Consider the following 18,035-nt stretch of genomic DNA (forward strand, 5'->3'; position numbering starts at 1 on the left):
TTATCGGAAAACTCCATGTATAATTTTTCAAAATGTTGCCTTCATTGTTGTTGTTCCACATCATGTTTTAACTCTAATCCTATCCAATATACAAAAACATATAATCTGATTATGCCTATAAAATAATTGATCTCAAAATGAAGTATAACAAATATACTTGCTCTACATTGCATTTGTAGCTTTATTATTAATTGACATTACATGTAAAAAGAACCACAGGAACCTTCCTCACTACCATATGCTGAATAATTTGACATTACAACTAGACCCTGCCTGATGCACCCTAAAACATTTGCCATAAGCACTTTCACCAAATCTTCTAAACAAGAGCACTTGATTTAGCAGAAATGCCAAACTTGAACATTCTTGCATTTCAAACTTCAGCCAACAATGTAGCACAAGGATCAGTTATGAACCAAAAATCAATTCCTTCAACGATTTCAATGGAGAATTATAACCATATACTTGTGTGTCTCTCCAGAAACTGAACGCTGTTTTCAGCCCCCGCCAAAAAAAAAAAAAAAAGGAGAGAGAAGAGGAGTCATGTTGCCATCAGCCAAATTGCAAAAGTTTAACACGAGAGGAGGGAAAAAAGCCATCGACGAACAAGGCATGGAGTTGCCAAAAGTATTTAGATGTAAGAGCCGGAAAATTCAAGTTAAAAGAAAAGAAAAGAAGTGAGGATTTACCTAGCCATGCCCCAAAGCCAACTGTCGAAGCTAAGAAAAATTCCCTGCTGATAACTTTGCAGCTGAATGCAGAACAAAAGGGATTTAGTAAGTAGAACAATGGTTGTTTCTTGAATAAAATTTGGAAACTATAAGCCTGCATTTTTGCGCAACTCACCAATATAAGCAGACAAGGTTTCCCCATCCATAAAAAATGCATGCCCAAGTTGAACCAGTGAACCTGTTATTAATCAAGAAGAGAAAGAAGGATGAAAAATTAAACACCATAAAAAAAAATACTCTGCATAACTGGACTAATACAGCTGATCAGGTGGTATATTCATAGGAATCAGCAAATACACATCATGTTTTTAATTTTATTATTAAAACTAGGTAAAATTTAATGAAGAAATTTGCAAAAGAAAACTTGAATTGCTCCAAATGTGCACTAAGGCTTAGATGACTAATCTGTAACAATCCTGCTAAATCAAGCATGACCATAAACAGGAAAAAATGCTGCTGTGCAGTGAAGAAGCCAGATTTTTTCTTTTATTGGAGGGGGGGTGGGTGGGGATGTGGCAGTGGAAAAATTTCTAAGAAGACATGTTACTACAATATGCAAAAAGAATCTAGGGTCAGTCAGGGGCATGCAAAATAATATTTTTGATATCAAAAGTAAAGAATTCAGATATACATAATATGTCATGGAAAAGAAAGATACAAATTTGTCTGCCTCTGGTCACTTGACTGCATAGGGAAAACGCACCAGACTTCACAAGAATCATAAAAAGGAAAGGAAGAAAACAAGAAGAACCTTATACAAAGAAAGATTCAGAAAAATCGAACATTGATGCTTGTAAAAGGGTTAGCAAAATTAAACAGGTGATTTGAGGAATTCTTCATCTAATTAGATAGCTAGAGAAGAAAAAGGAAGTTCGCAATGCAAGGGAAAACAATTATGAGATGCCATACCACATCAAATCCCGAGTAAAGAGTGCTCGTGGAATCATGAGTCCATTCCCGATCATCGCAAGCAACATCGAAAGTGCTGATAAACCTTTAATATTATCTGGATTTAGAAGGTTCGTCCACTAGACAGAAGGTATAAGTCAAGATGAGGAACTTCAAACTTGTGAGAAACTATGATTTGACAAATTTTACCCAAAAGAAAAACGTCGTAGAAAACTACCATTTGTGAAACTGGCATCCACATGAAAAGAAGAGTGGCAGTCCATCCAGACAATGATCCTACAAATTTGATGCCCTTTTCTGGAAGTTTCCCAGTCCGAGACTGTAAAGAACAGCAGCTTGCAATTCAGTATAGTCTAAGATCCACGTTCTAATTCTCTCAAGCTTAACAAAATTATCTTCCCACATAAAGTGCATACAAAAGTCTCTAGCTTGCTCTAGAGCCCAAGGAAAATGAACACAAGGTAATTGTTAGTCCTAATCGACTTAGTGTTTGTAATCTAACAATATCAAAATAAAGAAAATTCAATTTGAACTACTCAATAAGATTCTAGTATGTATATCATTTGCAAATTAAGGAAGCAGAGGACTTTCGGATCGAGTTCCAGTTATGGTCACCATAGAGCAAAATGACATAAAGGAATTATAATACACCACTACAGAAGCTTCTCGTGTTCCCAGGCACATAAGGCAGATGTGACAATCTCCCTGCACAATTTCGAGCTTCCATGTGCAGTCCATTATTGTACCTTTAAAAAGAATACCTTGTTCAATAAGGACACAAAGTGAGAACACTCATCAAATCCAGGGAACAAGTGCTCAATTGCCTAGTTGGAGAGCCATCACTTAAGGCTTGCCCATTCCAGTATATATCAGTAAACTGAGACCCATCATTGATATTAACGAAGAAATACGAAAAGAATTAATCAACTAATAGCTAGTGATCCCAGAGAAGCTGTGATCTCTCCCCCTCAGTCATGAATGAAGAAAAAAGCCTTCTTTGCTACTTGTGTGGCCACAGTAGTTCAGAAACAACACCAACATTCTCTTACTGAAGATGTTGAGTTGTGTCTTCTAGCACTCGTCAGAGAATAAAGCCCTCTTATTAGAATGATTTTCAACATTGCCTTTCTATTTATCAAGCACTCGTCAGAATTATTTTTGTTTCAGCTTGTTCACTTCAAGGCAGAATAACAGGTATGGACATTTCAACCTTCTCCTAGCAAAAGTAACCACATGTACAAGCTGCAAAATGTCAAAGCTTACCATAACGACAGCTAGGATAGCCAGAACAAAAGCTACAGCACCAGGCAAGATGGTATTTGGAACATATGGGATGAAAGTTGACCACATGACCTGTATAACACATGGTGCAGACCGCCAGAAAAAAAATATAAGAATCTAACCACCAAGTTTTCCATTTGGATGAGTAGAAAATAAAGGAAAAGAGAGGTGATTACTTGGGGAAGTGCAGATAGCCCAGCAATAGTAATGAAATCCTCCCAATAACGCCAGATTATGGGATTTAACAAGTAATAGTAGTTCATGAAGTTCACAACAAGACCACAAGCAATAACAACAGAAGTAACTGCATAATGAGGTAAAGGCATCGATCCAGCCATGGCTAGTTGTGATATCACAATATAAATGGTTACGACACCCAAAGTTTGAACAACGACCACCTCCGCCTCCCTCTTTTTTATAAAGTATGATAGCAAAGACAAATTACCAAGCAATCCAGTGAACATCCCCTGTATTTTGTTCAGCTCAACATTAATAAGACTACAGTTATAAGTCGCTATAATAGAAGTAGAATGCCATACCAGCCATGGAACAGCATATAATGCAGCTTGATTTCCTGCTAGAAGGTTACGAGCATTGAGTATAATTTGAGGCAGTTGTAATATGAGAAACGGAATATTTGCAGCTCCTGCAAATTTTGCAGTCAATGAATCCCATTGCTTAAAGCTCTCGCTACTCTTTAAATCTTCTGAGCTCTACATTTAACATCACTGTTAGGCCATATTTCCTCATCTCCAACTGAAGCCATACCTTAGTTTATAAAATGAGCCCAACAACGGTTATCAGAAACATATAAAATGGGATAAGTACCTGATCGATAGGACGGGGAGCATCTGAGTCAAGCGCAGAAACCGGTTTTAACCCGTATTGGCAAACTAATGGGCTTAAGAGCACCAACTTGTTCAAAGTATTGTTCTGTTTGGCTCTTTTCTTGTATGGAAGGAGATTTGGAATTGACTTCGGATGCTGGAGATTAGGATTGAAGATATAATAGTTGGAGGGTTGACGGGAACGTAGGACTGCCTTACCCACTGGCAACAAAGGTCCAGCCATTCAAGATATCAAAAAAATGAAATAACTATAAGTTTGTATTCATCACCACCTGTAAGGGAGATATTTTATCGAAAAAGGTCAATCATAATTACTACAAAGGTAACTCCCAAAGAGGCAGCTGATCCAACTTTTAATGGTTCTTCACTAAAATGCAAAGACAATTTCTGGTAAGCTCCACCACAAATCCAGCCTTTACCAAATCTGCATCAAAAGCAGAATGCATGAGTTACACCAAAAATCATACAATTAGGACAATTAACTAACTAGCAAACATACTTCAATCCTTTCAGCTACAATAAGCAAGAGTGAAATCAAAGACACTGGAACACACAAACTTCTTTAATTTCCATCAATCCAACTCACTGTTTGTTGGAGAAGTGTCCTGAACCTTGGCTATAAATTGACTTCAAAATCCATGATCCGAGCAAGTTAAACAATTAGACAAAGTCTGAAGCACACAAAGAACGTGATGCAACCCGGGTAAGGGGAAGGAAAACTCATTTTCCATAACCTCACACACAACTCACATATATGAAAATAATGCTACAAAAGGAAATCAAGGCTGAGAACAAGCACTAGAAATTACTCCCTCCATTCCACTTTATATGACACTATTACTATATGGGGAATCAAACAACTTTTTCTTTGATAAAAAAACTTTCTCATATATATTTGAATATTCTTAATAATAAAAAGTTGTATCTTTTAGTACTTTTTATCTAATTTTTAATTATATAGTAATAGACCCTTGTGGTCCAGCCCTTCCCCAGAACCCACACATCGCGGGAGCCTAGTTCACTATGTTGCCCTTTATTTTACTTTAAAAAGATTAAGAAATCAACATCCAAATTGAGACGGAATATCAGATTTTTTGACCCTCGTACTCTCAACCCCTTCATTCTTTCTGTGACGGAAGGAGTACACAATACCACAATGACAATGTTGCGCCTCAATCCCTAAGTCCAAGCAAGTTGGGGTCGGGTATATGAATCCTCATTGATCATGTAGCACCATTTAAGCTGGAGTAGCTACTACTAAGCAGCAACAACAACAACATACCCAGTGAAATCCCACAAAAGTGGGGTCGGGGGAGGGTATAGAGTGTACGGAGACCTTACCTCTATTGGGAGTACGTAATATTAAGCATCGAAAAAAAAAATGAAATAACAAGATCTCCAGTTAGACCATAACACTCTGCAATTGAAAGACTTAACTGCAGAAGAGTAACTCTAAAAAGGAAACTTAAAACCTTTCAAATTGATGAACTGATAATAATCAAACTTCCATAAGTTGCATAACATCAAAAAGGAACAATACAAAGCTATGCAATACTTAAACCATCCATCATAAATGACATAGCTCCATCATAAAGGGCCAAACTTTACACCTAAACCATCCATAATTATTTACCCTTATCTCCAAAAAATTTACTGCAACACACTATAGAGCAAATTTCATGAATCTTGAATATCTTTGAATGTTTATTTGGTCACAAACCATCCAAGCTATAAGCCTAATCATACCTTTTGCACCATATGTTTCAGTGAACTGAATATCAAAAACTACCAAAAGTCTATAGTATAGCTAATCTTCAGAGTCATTTATTTATTCATTTGCAAAAAATAAATAGAAACAATTCACCAAATAACACTGCATACCAAAAATCTAACACGTGCCATGTTTCTTGAAAATACCCATTAATATTTTAACATTAGCAATGTAAATCTGAAAGCTTACCCCTTTACACTCGCTTTAAAGACTGGGAAGAACACTGTTTTTAACAATTTAAGAAAGAAAGGAAAAAAAAAACGGTATCCCAAATATTATTTTGGTTAGACAAAAACTTTTATGTTTAGAAAATTTTGGGTTAAAGCCATGTGTCTTCTTTTCAACCGTCTCTTTTCACATCACTGTTTGTAAGAAGAGTGATCACTTAATTATTTTTAAGCCCCTGAAAATATTAACTCCTAAGTAAAAATAGATAATTTAATTATATCTTTAATTAGTTATTGAGATTTGATCAATTAATAAAGGCTATTTTAGAAGAATAAGATTAATTGTTTCATGATTTGATAAGTAAATACTTTTTTTGACAAAAAAAAAAAAGAGTAAGTAGACACTTTTTTAAACCGGAATGAGTATCAGTGAAGGGTTTAATAGAAAAGTATTATTTAAATATCTAACAATTCAAACCACAAAATGATGTACCTAAATAAAAAATAGTGTCTGAGATAAACTTTTATACAGTAGTGTTTTTCCTCTTGAGTGGCACTGGTAATTCAAAGAATCTCATTGGTTCTAAAACAAAGCACATACACTAAATTGTCTTTTAGTCCTCTTATCTTAGCCTTCAGTTGGGCAAGTGTAGCATTCAACTATCATTTGATTATCACTAATTAGCAACTTAGTGAACCATTATGCACCAAAAAAAAAGTATTAGTTTCAATCAAGACATGACATACACAAGAATACCTAAATCACATACCTCTAAGATGAAAAAAAATCTGGAACTTCCTCAGATTTGTTATAAAGATAGCTTCCTAGATATACATATATAAATGAAGACAAATTAAGAGAAGCACATAAGCTCAAGTTTCTAAACTTGATCCAAAAGAGACGGGCATCTCGAAAAATTGAAGGATGGGCAGTGGCATATACTAGTGGGACAGTGGCGTATAGTGTATAGGAAAGAATTAAATGGGTACACGGGGATTCACAAATTTACTAGTGGAAGCTAACGTAGTTGACTACTTGACTAATTACAATTAGTATAAAAATGTACTAAAATCAGTCGTATTCTCCATCTTCTTGGAAACATTATGAACCAGACACGACCCACGTGGAGAAACCATGTGAAATGACGAAGTGCAAAGGTTTCATTCTCATTATTTTTATAAAAAAAAGCAATTCAGTGCACGAAGCACGTTCTGAAGGAAATAAAAATACTCAAAGGAATAATATAAGTACAAGCGGAAGACTCAACAATGACTATATAGAAGAAATTTATCAAACTAGAAAGATAAGGTAGGAGACTTTACTTAATAACTCAAAACTCTTGAATCTCACTGCAATAAAATATGTGATATAGCATCCCTATTTATAATACTAGAAACCAAAATAGACTAGGATTAGAAAACCCATTCCGATATGAACTAGACAAATAAATTCTAACTAAATATGAATTAAATAAATACCAAATACCAATCCTAAACAACTTTGGATTAGTAATCTTGGTTTAATTCCAACATAGCCTCCCTTAAACCAAGATCTTCAACCTTGAGCGTATCATTAACAATATCATATCTTGTAGAATTCAATCACCTCAAACTCTCGAACAATTTCCTGAAGTGCGTAGCATCAACAAACTTGTGAGTGCCATCTTTAGTCAGCTTCAGTTTCTCTTCAACAAGATTCAAAGTTAATTTGGCTTTCTCCATCTTCAAAATATCATGAGCATATTTGTTCTTCTTTTTGTATCCTTCAATAACTCGTCTTGATTTAAAATCATCTGCTTCTTCACTTGATTTGTACTTGGTCTTGTGTGCCCATCCGACTCTAGTTGACCTTTCAATAGGTGGTAGAGCAGTATCATCAACAAATAATTTTTCTTCAAACTCCTCAAAATATACAATCTCAAATAATGGTTCAAAATTGATTGTGTCTTCAATATCCAGAATCATGCACGTCAATTGTGGATATGGACCCTTAATTAATTCTGCTTCAATTTTGGGTAGATCATCAAAAACTTGCTCTTGATGAACCCCTTTGCTTCTTTCATCACTAGGTTCATCTTCAATACCTTCAAATAATTTTTCTTGTGTGATAATGGCGGGTACTTCTACTCCTTTTTCAATAGCCCCACATTGTATAGACCAATCATGTCTATTACATATTTCATTACTTAAACACTAGTAGCCTCTGCCGAAAGAGCATCAGTCCCAATCAAATTATCCTTTTTAGCTATCCCAAAAATCATTGATAAATCAATTTGAACATTATTGGATTCTGAGTTGCAATCAAAGACATCTATACCACAATAAAAATTACCTCTACCTTCTCTTCTTTTCTTCATAATTTCTGAATTTGCCAACATCATCATCATTGGCCAAACGGGCGGCATATATGAGTCATAGCCGCCCGCCGGCAGCGGAAGATCTTTGATTTTCTACCAGAATCGTAGAAGCTCTGATACCAATTTGATTTTCTGAATTCTGGCCTTCTTCATTTATTTTTGCCAGATTCGATGACTCTTCTTTATCTTTTGGTTCATCCTTTGTTTGCAATGCCTCATCCACTATCTCATGTGTTTGCCGATTCAATGACATCTCATATGCCACAAATTCATCTTCTAGATCATCAACTCTCAACGTATTAAGATCTTAAGTTGCCTCAATATCTGTTTTCTTAATGTGAAATTCTAATCTTAGAGACTTCAATATCTTTTCAACAACTTTAACATCTTCCAATACTTCTCCATTGGCCTTCATATCATTAACTATTTTTATAATTCTTGTAAAAAAAATTTTGACAGATTCTGTTGGTTTCATCTAGGCCAACTTATAGTGTCTCCAAAGCTCTTGCAGTTTCTCTCTCTTCACATCTGCAGCGCGCCTATATGATTTCACCAACATTGTCCAAGCCTCTTTTGCTGATTTTGCATGCAAATATTTGTTATATACATGCAATTGACTTTGCTATTGAGGTAATAGAATGTCTTATAATTCAATTGCATATTTTTCTCCAATTGTGTAGCTGCTTCACAAGTCAATGTTGTGTCATCTGGGGTTTCCACGAACCCTTCATCAATAATGGACCATAGTCCAACAACATTGAAGAAATTCTTCATCTGTTGATATCAACTCTCAAAATTATTTTTGCCATCAAACACAAAAACGGGACAATCCGGTAAATATGAAATATTCATATTCTTTTATATATGCCGGATCTCACACGAGGCTTTGATCGGATCTCACACAGGCTCTGATACCAATTTGAAGGAAATAAAAATACTCAAAGGAATAATATAAACACAAGCGGAAGACTCAACAATGACTATATAGAAGAAATTTTATCAAACTAGAGAGAGAAGGTAGGAGACTTTACTTAATAACTCAAAACTCTTGAATCTCACTACAATAAAATATGTGATATAGCATCCCTATTTATAATACTAGAAACCAAAATAGACTAGGACTAGAAAACTCATTCCGATATGAACTAGACAAATAAATCCTAACTAAATATGAATTAAATAAATACCAAATACCAATTCTAAATAATTTTGGATTAGTAATCTTGGTTTAATTCCAACACATTCACCTAAAGTTTGAAAAATGGCCAGAGTGATACAGATTACATACTGTCTACCTTGACACAAGTATCAGTGCTTGATTCAATGGCTTAAACTTGTGATTTATGGGCCATATGAATACAATTTTATTTTTGCTCCAGCGCTACTGTTCAGTACAATGTGATCATAAAGAACGAAAAGAAAAAGAAAAACAAACTTGATTCAAAAGGCGAAGAGTTTCAAACTTTCAATACAAACTAATGTGTTGTATACTATGCAATTAGAGTAGTATCCTGAATATCACATGTGATGGGAAGAAATACACTGTCAATTCGCTTATTATTGGGCATTTGTCAGTTGAAAGCAAAACATATAGTTAGACATTAAATTGCTAGACAATTACCTGGTAGAAAGCTGAACCTTGTATAAGATTTTGATTTTTTGTTGTGAGAAGGAAATATATGAATGCTATTTGGAGTTTCTGAATAGAAAAAAAAAAAACAAAAAAAAACAAATGGGTAATAAGAAAATTTCAAGAAACAAAGCCACAGAGCAAACTTATTTATGAGTGATCAATTGGAAGAAGATGGAGAAAAGGGAAGATTTGATGGTGAGGAAATTGAGGCCACTATTGCTCTTAAATCCAGACAAAGGCAACTACATACAAATGTGTGGCAAATTACCAAAAATACTCTAAGATTTGTTCCTTTCTTTGTCCCAATATTTAAGGTCAAATTTGTCAATTTAAGACTTGGTTTTATATATCATCATGTGTATAGACAACCTGGAGTTATAGTACATGCCAAGAAGAAAGAGCAAAGTTTGCTTACATTTTTTTTTAGGCACTAGTTGTGAAAAGACTTGGCTTTGGGGCACAGTGGTTCATTTCCTTCGATTTCACTTTATATTTAGCGGTTCCGTGAAATATAATAAAAATAAAAATAAAGGCACTGTCATCACTCCATTAGCTAAATTTTTGTGGTATATATATATTTAAAAAAAAAAAAAGGTAGTACTCCCTTGTCCCAATTTATGTAATACACTTTCATTTTTAGTCTGTCCCAAAAAGAATGATACATTTCGATATTTAGTACTAATAATTTAACTTAAAACCTCCTCTTTCACCCTTAATGAAATGATTTACAGTCACATGCATAAATATCTATGACTTGTTTTATAACTAGTTTCAAAACTCTTCCTTTCTTTTTTAAACTCAATGCCTTATCAAACTGTATCACATAAATTGGGACGGAAGGATTACTACTTTTTATAGTATTAGATCTTAAAAAAAATGGCCAAATACATAGACAACCCCTAAAATTACCACGATTTTCCATTTAGACACCTAAACTGAGGATTTTTCCTCCTATTAGACACTCAAACTACCATCGAAATGTGAATGTTTAACCTTACAAGATAAGTATTATAGTGGTGGTCGGTCATATGTGATACTATACCTGATGATGTAAAAAATGTTATACACTGTCAATTTATGATCACATTTAGGTTGACACTTTGACACCCACATTGTTGAGAGCTTCTAAGATAATATCAAGTCAAAGGAATGCTTTTAAGAGGGTCAGGTTCAAACTTATAAGACAATTGAAGCTGCATTTTTTGGGCTGCCCAGTGAATTGCAATGTAAATCAAGATCCAATTTAGCCAGTATGTAGTTAGTTCAAACTTAATTCTTGAAATCCTCCATATTTTAAACCCTAATACTCTAGCTATCCTTTAAATTCTTGTTATTGCACATGTTCTTGATAATCGCAAGTGATCAATTTATACAAGTTAATTTATTTTTTTATTTTTACTCTATAGGTCAGTAACGGAATAAGTACCTTTTTAAGTTTACATCCCTTCAAACAAATAAATATTTTTTCAGTTGAATAGGCAGAAACTCGAAACAAGGCAAAAGTTCAAGAAATAGGAGGGGGCTCTCTTTTTCAGGAAAATATTCGAGTCAAAATGATTTTTGCCGGAGTTAAAAACTAGAGTGAAACATAATTACCATTCTTAATTAATCAGAATGTCTAGCGAAATGTCAAAATTTTGGCCAGAGAGAACGTATATTATCACCAATCTCAAATAAAAATTTAACTTATACTCCTGGCGTTTTAATTTATAGGTGGCATATTTTAGCTTTGAATATAATTTATCAAACAAGAAAGATTATTTTTGAAATTTGTGGCTTAAACATGTCATGAAATTTTGTGGCTATAAAAGCACGCCATTAAGTAAAGTGAAAATTAAGTTTAAAGTCAATTTTTCCTCTAAATATAAAAAAATATCATTCGTTTCTAAATATGCAAATTATTACGTTAAGATTAATTAGATGTATGCTAGTCTGCCTTTTCTAAGATTAAAAATTAGATCTAGCAGACATCTAATTGATAATTTGTAAGATGTTCCACGTCTTCGAAAGAAAAGAAATACTCCCTCTATTTCAATTTATGTGAACATATTTCCTTTTTAGTCCGTGCTAAAATGAATGTCTTTTTTTCAAATTTGAAAAAAAATTCACTTTATGAATGATTTACAGTCACACAAATATTCAAGACTTATTTTGAACCACAAGTTTCAAAAGTATTCCCTGTTTCTTAAATGTCGTGCCCAGTCAAAATGAGTTCAAATAAATTAAAACGGAGTGAGTAAGACAATTCAATTGGCATGAAAAGAAAGTATGTTGCACGTAGTGAATAACTAGTGATAGAATGATCAACCATTAGCCTCTGAACAAGGCAATTATCAATTTACATTAATAAGAACTCGAGGAATTGAAACATTAAAAGAAAGAGGAGTAGTCACTTTATATAATAGTAGTAATTACTCCCATACTTCTCATTTATTAATTTTAAATAAAAATCATGATTTGATGCTCAAGTTTGGGTATGACCATGACCAGAAGAAGATGTTGAAGAGTGTCCATGGCCAGCTTCAAGAGCAGAAGGTGTAATTTCAGAAGATTTATCATTAGCATGCAATAAGTTATGATGATGAGCTTCTTCTAACTCTTTCTTTGTCCTCACAATGTCATCTTCTTCATGCAAATCTTCTTCCACAGAGAGTACCACTTTCTCAAGTTTCCCATGAGGTCCTTCAACTATTGCTTCCTTGATTTTAAGATGATCATCAATGTGCTTCACTTCTTTCTCTTCAACTATTATTTTGCTCTTCTTCTTTTTCTTCAAGAAGCAACAGAAAGCAAGAATAGCTAGGCCAAGTACAATGCAACCGAAAGTCGTGAAAACAAATATTATTATGATGTAATTGTGAGGGGGAGATGGTGGTGGAACAAATGGAGGTGGTGGTGGTGGATGAGGAGGAGGATGAGGATGAGGAGGAGGAGGAGGATGAGGATGAGGATGAGGATGAGGATGAGGATGAGGAGGAGGAGGAGGAGGAGGATGAGGATGAGGAGGAGGGTGGGGTTTTGGTGGTGGAGAGGTAGTATGAGGAGGAGGGGGTGGTGGAGAGATGGGATGAGGAGGAAGAGGAGGGAAATATGGGAATGGAAAATTATTCAAATTGTTATCCATAGTTAAGATCTTGGGAAATTGTTATAAAACTTTTTTTGTGCAAGTTCTTGATGACTTTTGATGTTGTGATGTAGAGAAAAGGAGTTCTTGGCTGCTTATTTATAAGTGTGGATATTCAATTCCTAAGGTTCTTTTCCTTTTGTATATCTCGTGTTTTTTGTTCATTTAAAAAATTCTCTCTTTTGGGTTATGCTTTCAAGTAAGAAGAGACTTGGCTCTCATGTAAAGACTAGGAAGACTTTATCTTAGCTTGATATTCTAATTGCAGTAGAGAACACTTTTTCCTTGCCCTTCTTTCCCCTTAGTTCTTTTGCTTAGCTGATGATTAATAGTGTACTACAGTACAAGACATGGAAATTGATACTCCATTCGGATCAAAAAGACTATTCACTTAGTCATTTGTACATCCCTTAATAAAATACTACCTCTAAACAGAAATAGTTAATATGACTAAAATATCCCTAATTAAATAATATTGAGATTTGGTCACTTAATAAGGATAAATCTGAAAAAATAAAGTTAATTTTTTCTTGATTTGATAAATAGACACTCTTTCTGAACCAAAAAATAAAGGTTAGTGGACACTTTTTTTTATCGTAAGGGAGTAGAAAATTTGAGACGGGCATGAATTTACGTGAATTCTTGTTTTTCTTCTTCTCTAGATCATATATAATATAATAATGCTATATTTTGTTAAAATTACTTAAATATATATATATGTGGTGCACTAAGCTCAAAGAGTTTTATGGTGCAAATTTATTGACGGTATCTTTACAAATGAAATTGTAGTTTCACATCTCATGCCTCTTTTGTTGTTGTCTTCCTTCTTCATTTTTTAGAATTGAGATCCGAGGTTGAAATCTTACGTCTATCTTGTTATTCTTTTTTTTTTCTTTTTTTTCTCTCTCTTCGAATTAAGCCATAGGTTCAAATCTCACGTCTATCTTATTATTTTTTCTTCTATTTTTCTAGAATTGGATCTACCCATGAGGATGGACATGTCTTATGTCCCTTCTCGCATTTTAATTATGTACTTTTTCTTTCGTTGGTTTATTTTTTCAAAATTCCAAAGTCTACACATTGAAATTCCTATTTTCCTTTTGTCGTCGTCGTAGTTATAATTAAATCAAATGTGTATATTAAAATTAGCAACATCGGATTGAAGGATGTAGCATATAATCATCAACGTGTTCAACTGATCCCAATTCTTTTGATACGGATGATCCCAATACTTTTGATACGGAACATAGATACATATGTGTGAAAAAATAACTAAATTTGTAAGAGAAATTAAGTTTGAACATATAATCTCAAAAGTATAATCAGTCCATGCTAAGAAACTAAGACGACCTTCCAGCTTCACGAAGACCCATATTATATTCTGGACCCTTTCCTTTAGTGGATGTGCCGGGATTAGCATCAGTTTGAGTACCACTAAATTTGGCCTTCATGGCTGCATCTAAGGCTTCCGAACGTGACGTTATAATCGCTAAGAGAATTTTGATCATTAGAGGGCTCACTTGGGTGGTTTGGGACTTGTTGTGGTGACAGTAACGTCTAGATACTATCCTGGATCTTGCTGTTTTAATACAAAAAATGATAGGAGTTGTGATTAAGAAGAGATGAGAAAATAAATTTTACTGGTCAAGTGCAAGAATCTTAAACGGTGCATTAACCTAATTATGTCTGTATTGAGTGGACAATCTCCAAATACAAATACAAAGATAATGATAATTCTTTTTCCGACTAGAATACTTAGAAAAACATATACTCGTTTTTAAACTAAAATATAAAGACACGCTCCTAACACACAGATAAATAGTTACTGCGATAGTAATTGCATGCTGCAGTAACTACTGTAATAACTGTTTTATATATAAGCTGATCATATATATTTTTAATTGGCAGATTATCTCCATATGCTTGTCTTGATTTTCTTAAAGTAAGTACATAAAGGAGCGATTGTATCAGCATCGGTAATTGAAAGAAATAGTGGCGGGGTCGGTAGGCTTGATCAATTGGACGACAAGTCATAACTAAACTGAATGAAACTGAATAAATTTCTCATCTGTATTTTGTACAAGAATTGAATGATATATGAACAGTTTTGGGTAATAAATTGAAACATTAAAAGAAAGAAGCGTAGTTACTTTATACAATAGTAACTCTCATACTTTGCATTTATTTTTAAATGAAAATCATGAATTGATGCTCAAGTTTGTCCATGGCCAGCTTCAAGAGCAGAAGGTGTAATTTCTGAAGGATTATTATTGACATGGAAGTTATGATGATGAACTTCTTCTAACCCTTTCTTTGTCCTCACAATGTCATCTTTTTCATGCAAATCTTCTTCTACAGAGAGTGCCACTCTCTCAAGTTTCCCATGAGGTCCTTCAACAATTGCTTCCTTGATTTTAAGATGGTCATCAATGTGTTTCACTTCTTTTGTTTCAACTATTATTTTGCTCTTCTTCTTTTTCTTCAAGTTGCAGCAGAAAGCAAGCATAGCTAGGCCAAGTAAAATGCAACCGAACGTCGAGAAAACGAACACTACTATGGTGTAGTTAGCCATAGTTTTGATCTTGGGAAATTGTTATATGATTTTGGTGAAAGTTCTTGATGACTTTTGATATTGTGATGAACAGCATATGAGTTTCTGGCTGCTTATTTGTTAGTGTTTGTTTCCTAAGGTTTATTTTTTAGGGTATGCTTTAAAGTAAGCAGAGACTTGGCTTTCATGTGAAGATATAGGAACGCTTAATCTCGATGTTTTGATTGTAGTAGAACACACTTTTCCTTTTTTGTACTCTTTTATATATTATTGCTTTGCTTAAGTGATCTAGTGTCCTACACCACAAGACATGGAAAATTGATAGGAAAGCTGAGGTTTTGAGAGCTTCTATTCTATAGGATAGAGTTGTAGCCATAATATTCTTTTAGCTCCAAAGAAATATGACATATTTTAAATAAAAATCTGGAAGAAACATGTATGCTACTAGCTACCACCATTACAGTCATTACTGTTGTAAGTCCTAAGATGACATCATATGTATCAAACCTATTGCATAACATAAATTCATAACTTGTGGTTAAATTACTAAATTGATTAAATTGAGAGAAAGAAAAGAGAAACATATGAAAAAAGCGATTGCACTCTGATTCTAGTCTCCTTTCAAATTTAGGTTAAATATCATCAGACTCCCCCTCGTATCAAACTTAAATAAAAACATTTTTACATACTTCTTTATACTGCTCTAACAATTGGCCTACAAGTGACGGTCACTTGAGTGCAAAATAAGTTTCCACTAACAAGTGCTCTTTTCTTCTCCCACTTCTGTTGAAGAATGACAGTGCAAAGCTAATATTCTATTTTGTAAGAATATTTTTTTAATGTAATAGCTAGTAGGATATTCAATAATAGATCAATTAGTATCAGCATTGGTTTGCCATAGGATATGCTAAGTATGGGTTAATTTTATGTATGATCAGTGAACTTTGAGTCCGGAGCCAAAATGACATATTTTTGCAGCCATTAGACCAAAATAGGGTGTCTTTTTTTTATATACCATAATGGGCATTTCGTTGATTATTCAACGAAATGCCCAGCATTTACTGTTCATAGCCGCAACAATTTTTTTTTTTTTTTTGCAGTTCGTGAACTGCTTAACGAAATAGCAGTTTTTTTTTTTTTTTTTTTTTTTTTTTTTTTGCATTTCGTGACACAATCAACGAAATAGATTTTTTTTTTTTTTAATTTCGTGAATAAAAACGAAAACTGATTTGTTTTGTTTTGTTTTTTTTCGCATTTCGTGACACAATCAACGAAATAGGTGTTTTTTTTTTTTTTTGTATTTCGTGAATAAAAAAAAGAAATAGGAAATTATAATTTTTTTTTGGGGTGGTGAAGTTATATATATATATGAATGAAATAAAAAAAATATATATAATTTAATATTTATATATAAAAAAAAATATAATTTCCTATTTATATATAAAATATATATATATATATATATATATATATATATATATATATATATATAATTTCCTATTTATATATATATATATATATATATAATTTCCTATTTATATATATATATATAATTTCCTATTTATATATATATATATATATATATATGAATGAAATATATATATATATATATATGAATGAAATATATGTATGAATGAAATATATATATATATGAATGAAATATATATGTATGAAATATTTTCCTATTTCGTTGGTATATAAACGAAAAAAAACATATATATATTCATCTTATTTCATTGGCATATGAATGAAATAATAATAATAATAAAAAATATATATATATATATATATATATATATATATATGAATGAAAATATATATATATATATATATATATATATATATATATATATATATATATATATATATATATATATTCATCTTATTTCATTGGTATATGAATGAAATAAAAAAAATATATATATATATATGAATGAAATAAAAATATATATGAATGAAATATATATATGAATGAAATATTTTCCTATTTCATTGGTATATAAACGAAAAAAATATATATATATTCATCTCATTTCATTGGTATATGAATGAAATTAAAATAAAATAAAAATATATATATATATATATATATATGAATGAAATAAAAATATATATTTTTATTAATTCATATATATATATATATATATTTCATTCATATATATATATATATATATATATATATATATATATATATATATATATATTTTATTATTTCATTCATATGCCAATGAAATAAGATGAATATATATATATATTTTCGTTTATATACCAACGAAATAGGAAAATATTTCATACATATATATTTCATTCATATATATATTTCATTCATACATATATTTCATTCATATATATATATATATATAAATAGGAAATTATATATATATATATATTTTTTATTTCATTCATATATATATATATATTTTATATATATAAATAGGAAATTATATATATTGTTTTATATATAAATAGGAAATTATATATATATTTTTTTATTTCATTCATATATATATATAACTTCACCACCCCAAAAAAAATTATAATTTCCTATTTCTTTTTTTTATTCACGAAATACAAAAAAAAAAAAAAAAAAAAAAAAAAAAACACCTATTTCGTTGATTGTGTCACGAAATGCGAAAAAAAAACAAAACAAAACAAATCAGTTT

The 18,035-nt window shown here is 32.1% G+C and overlaps 3 protein-coding genes across 6 annotated transcripts; all 3 read right to left on the reverse strand.

The window, feature by feature from the left end:
- LOC132627257 (maltose excess protein 1-like, chloroplastic) lies at nt 1–10,078 on the reverse strand. Of its 4 annotated transcripts, none has more exons than XM_060342507.1 (11): nt 9,686–10,078; nt 4,085–4,193; nt 3,750–3,970; nt 3,461–3,634; nt 3,098–3,388; nt 2,904–2,993; nt 1,858–1,959; nt 1,641–1,759; nt 847–909; nt 690–751; nt 1–491 (listed from the first exon to the last, which is right to left on the reverse strand). In XM_060342507.1, coding segments are annotated over exons 2-11 (1,206 nt in total). In that variant the 5' UTR covers nt 4,086–4,193; nt 9,686–10,078; the 3' UTR covers nt 1–408. The 4 variants fall into 4 exon arrangements, with proteins under 4 accessions (XP_060198490.1, XP_060198491.1, XP_060198488.1 ...); XM_060342508.1 differs by lacking the exon at nt 9,686–10,078 and adding an exon at nt 5,730–5,867; XM_060342505.1 differs by having other exon boundaries at nt 3,750–4,193; nt 9,686–10,070.
- A 1,914-nt stretch (nt 10,079–11,992) lies between these two features.
- Nucleotides 11,993–12,936, reverse strand: LOC132627259 (protein TRACHEARY ELEMENT DIFFERENTIATION-RELATED 7-like). The gene has a single exon (XM_060342509.1). It carries the CDS (start codon nt 12,819–12,821, stop codon nt 12,162–12,164), a length of 660 nt encoding a protein of 219 aa, XP_060198492.1. The 5' UTR covers nt 12,822–12,936; the 3' UTR covers nt 11,993–12,161.
- Nucleotides 12,937–14,858: 1,922 nt separating this feature from the next.
- Nucleotides 14,859–15,488, reverse strand: LOC132622316 (protein TRACHEARY ELEMENT DIFFERENTIATION-RELATED 6). The gene has a single exon (XM_060336906.1). It carries the CDS (start codon nt 15,391–15,393, stop codon nt 15,034–15,036), a length of 360 nt encoding a protein of 119 aa, XP_060192889.1. The 5' UTR covers nt 15,394–15,488; the 3' UTR covers nt 14,859–15,033.
- Nucleotides 15,489–18,035: the final 2,547 nt, after the last annotated feature.

The sequence above is a fragment of the Lycium barbarum genome, chromosome 2, assembly GCF_019175385.1.
Source record: "Lycium barbarum isolate Lr01 chromosome 2, ASM1917538v2, whole genome shotgun sequence".
Classification (NCBI taxonomy): Eukaryota; Viridiplantae; Streptophyta; class Magnoliopsida; order Solanales; family Solanaceae; genus Lycium; species Lycium barbarum.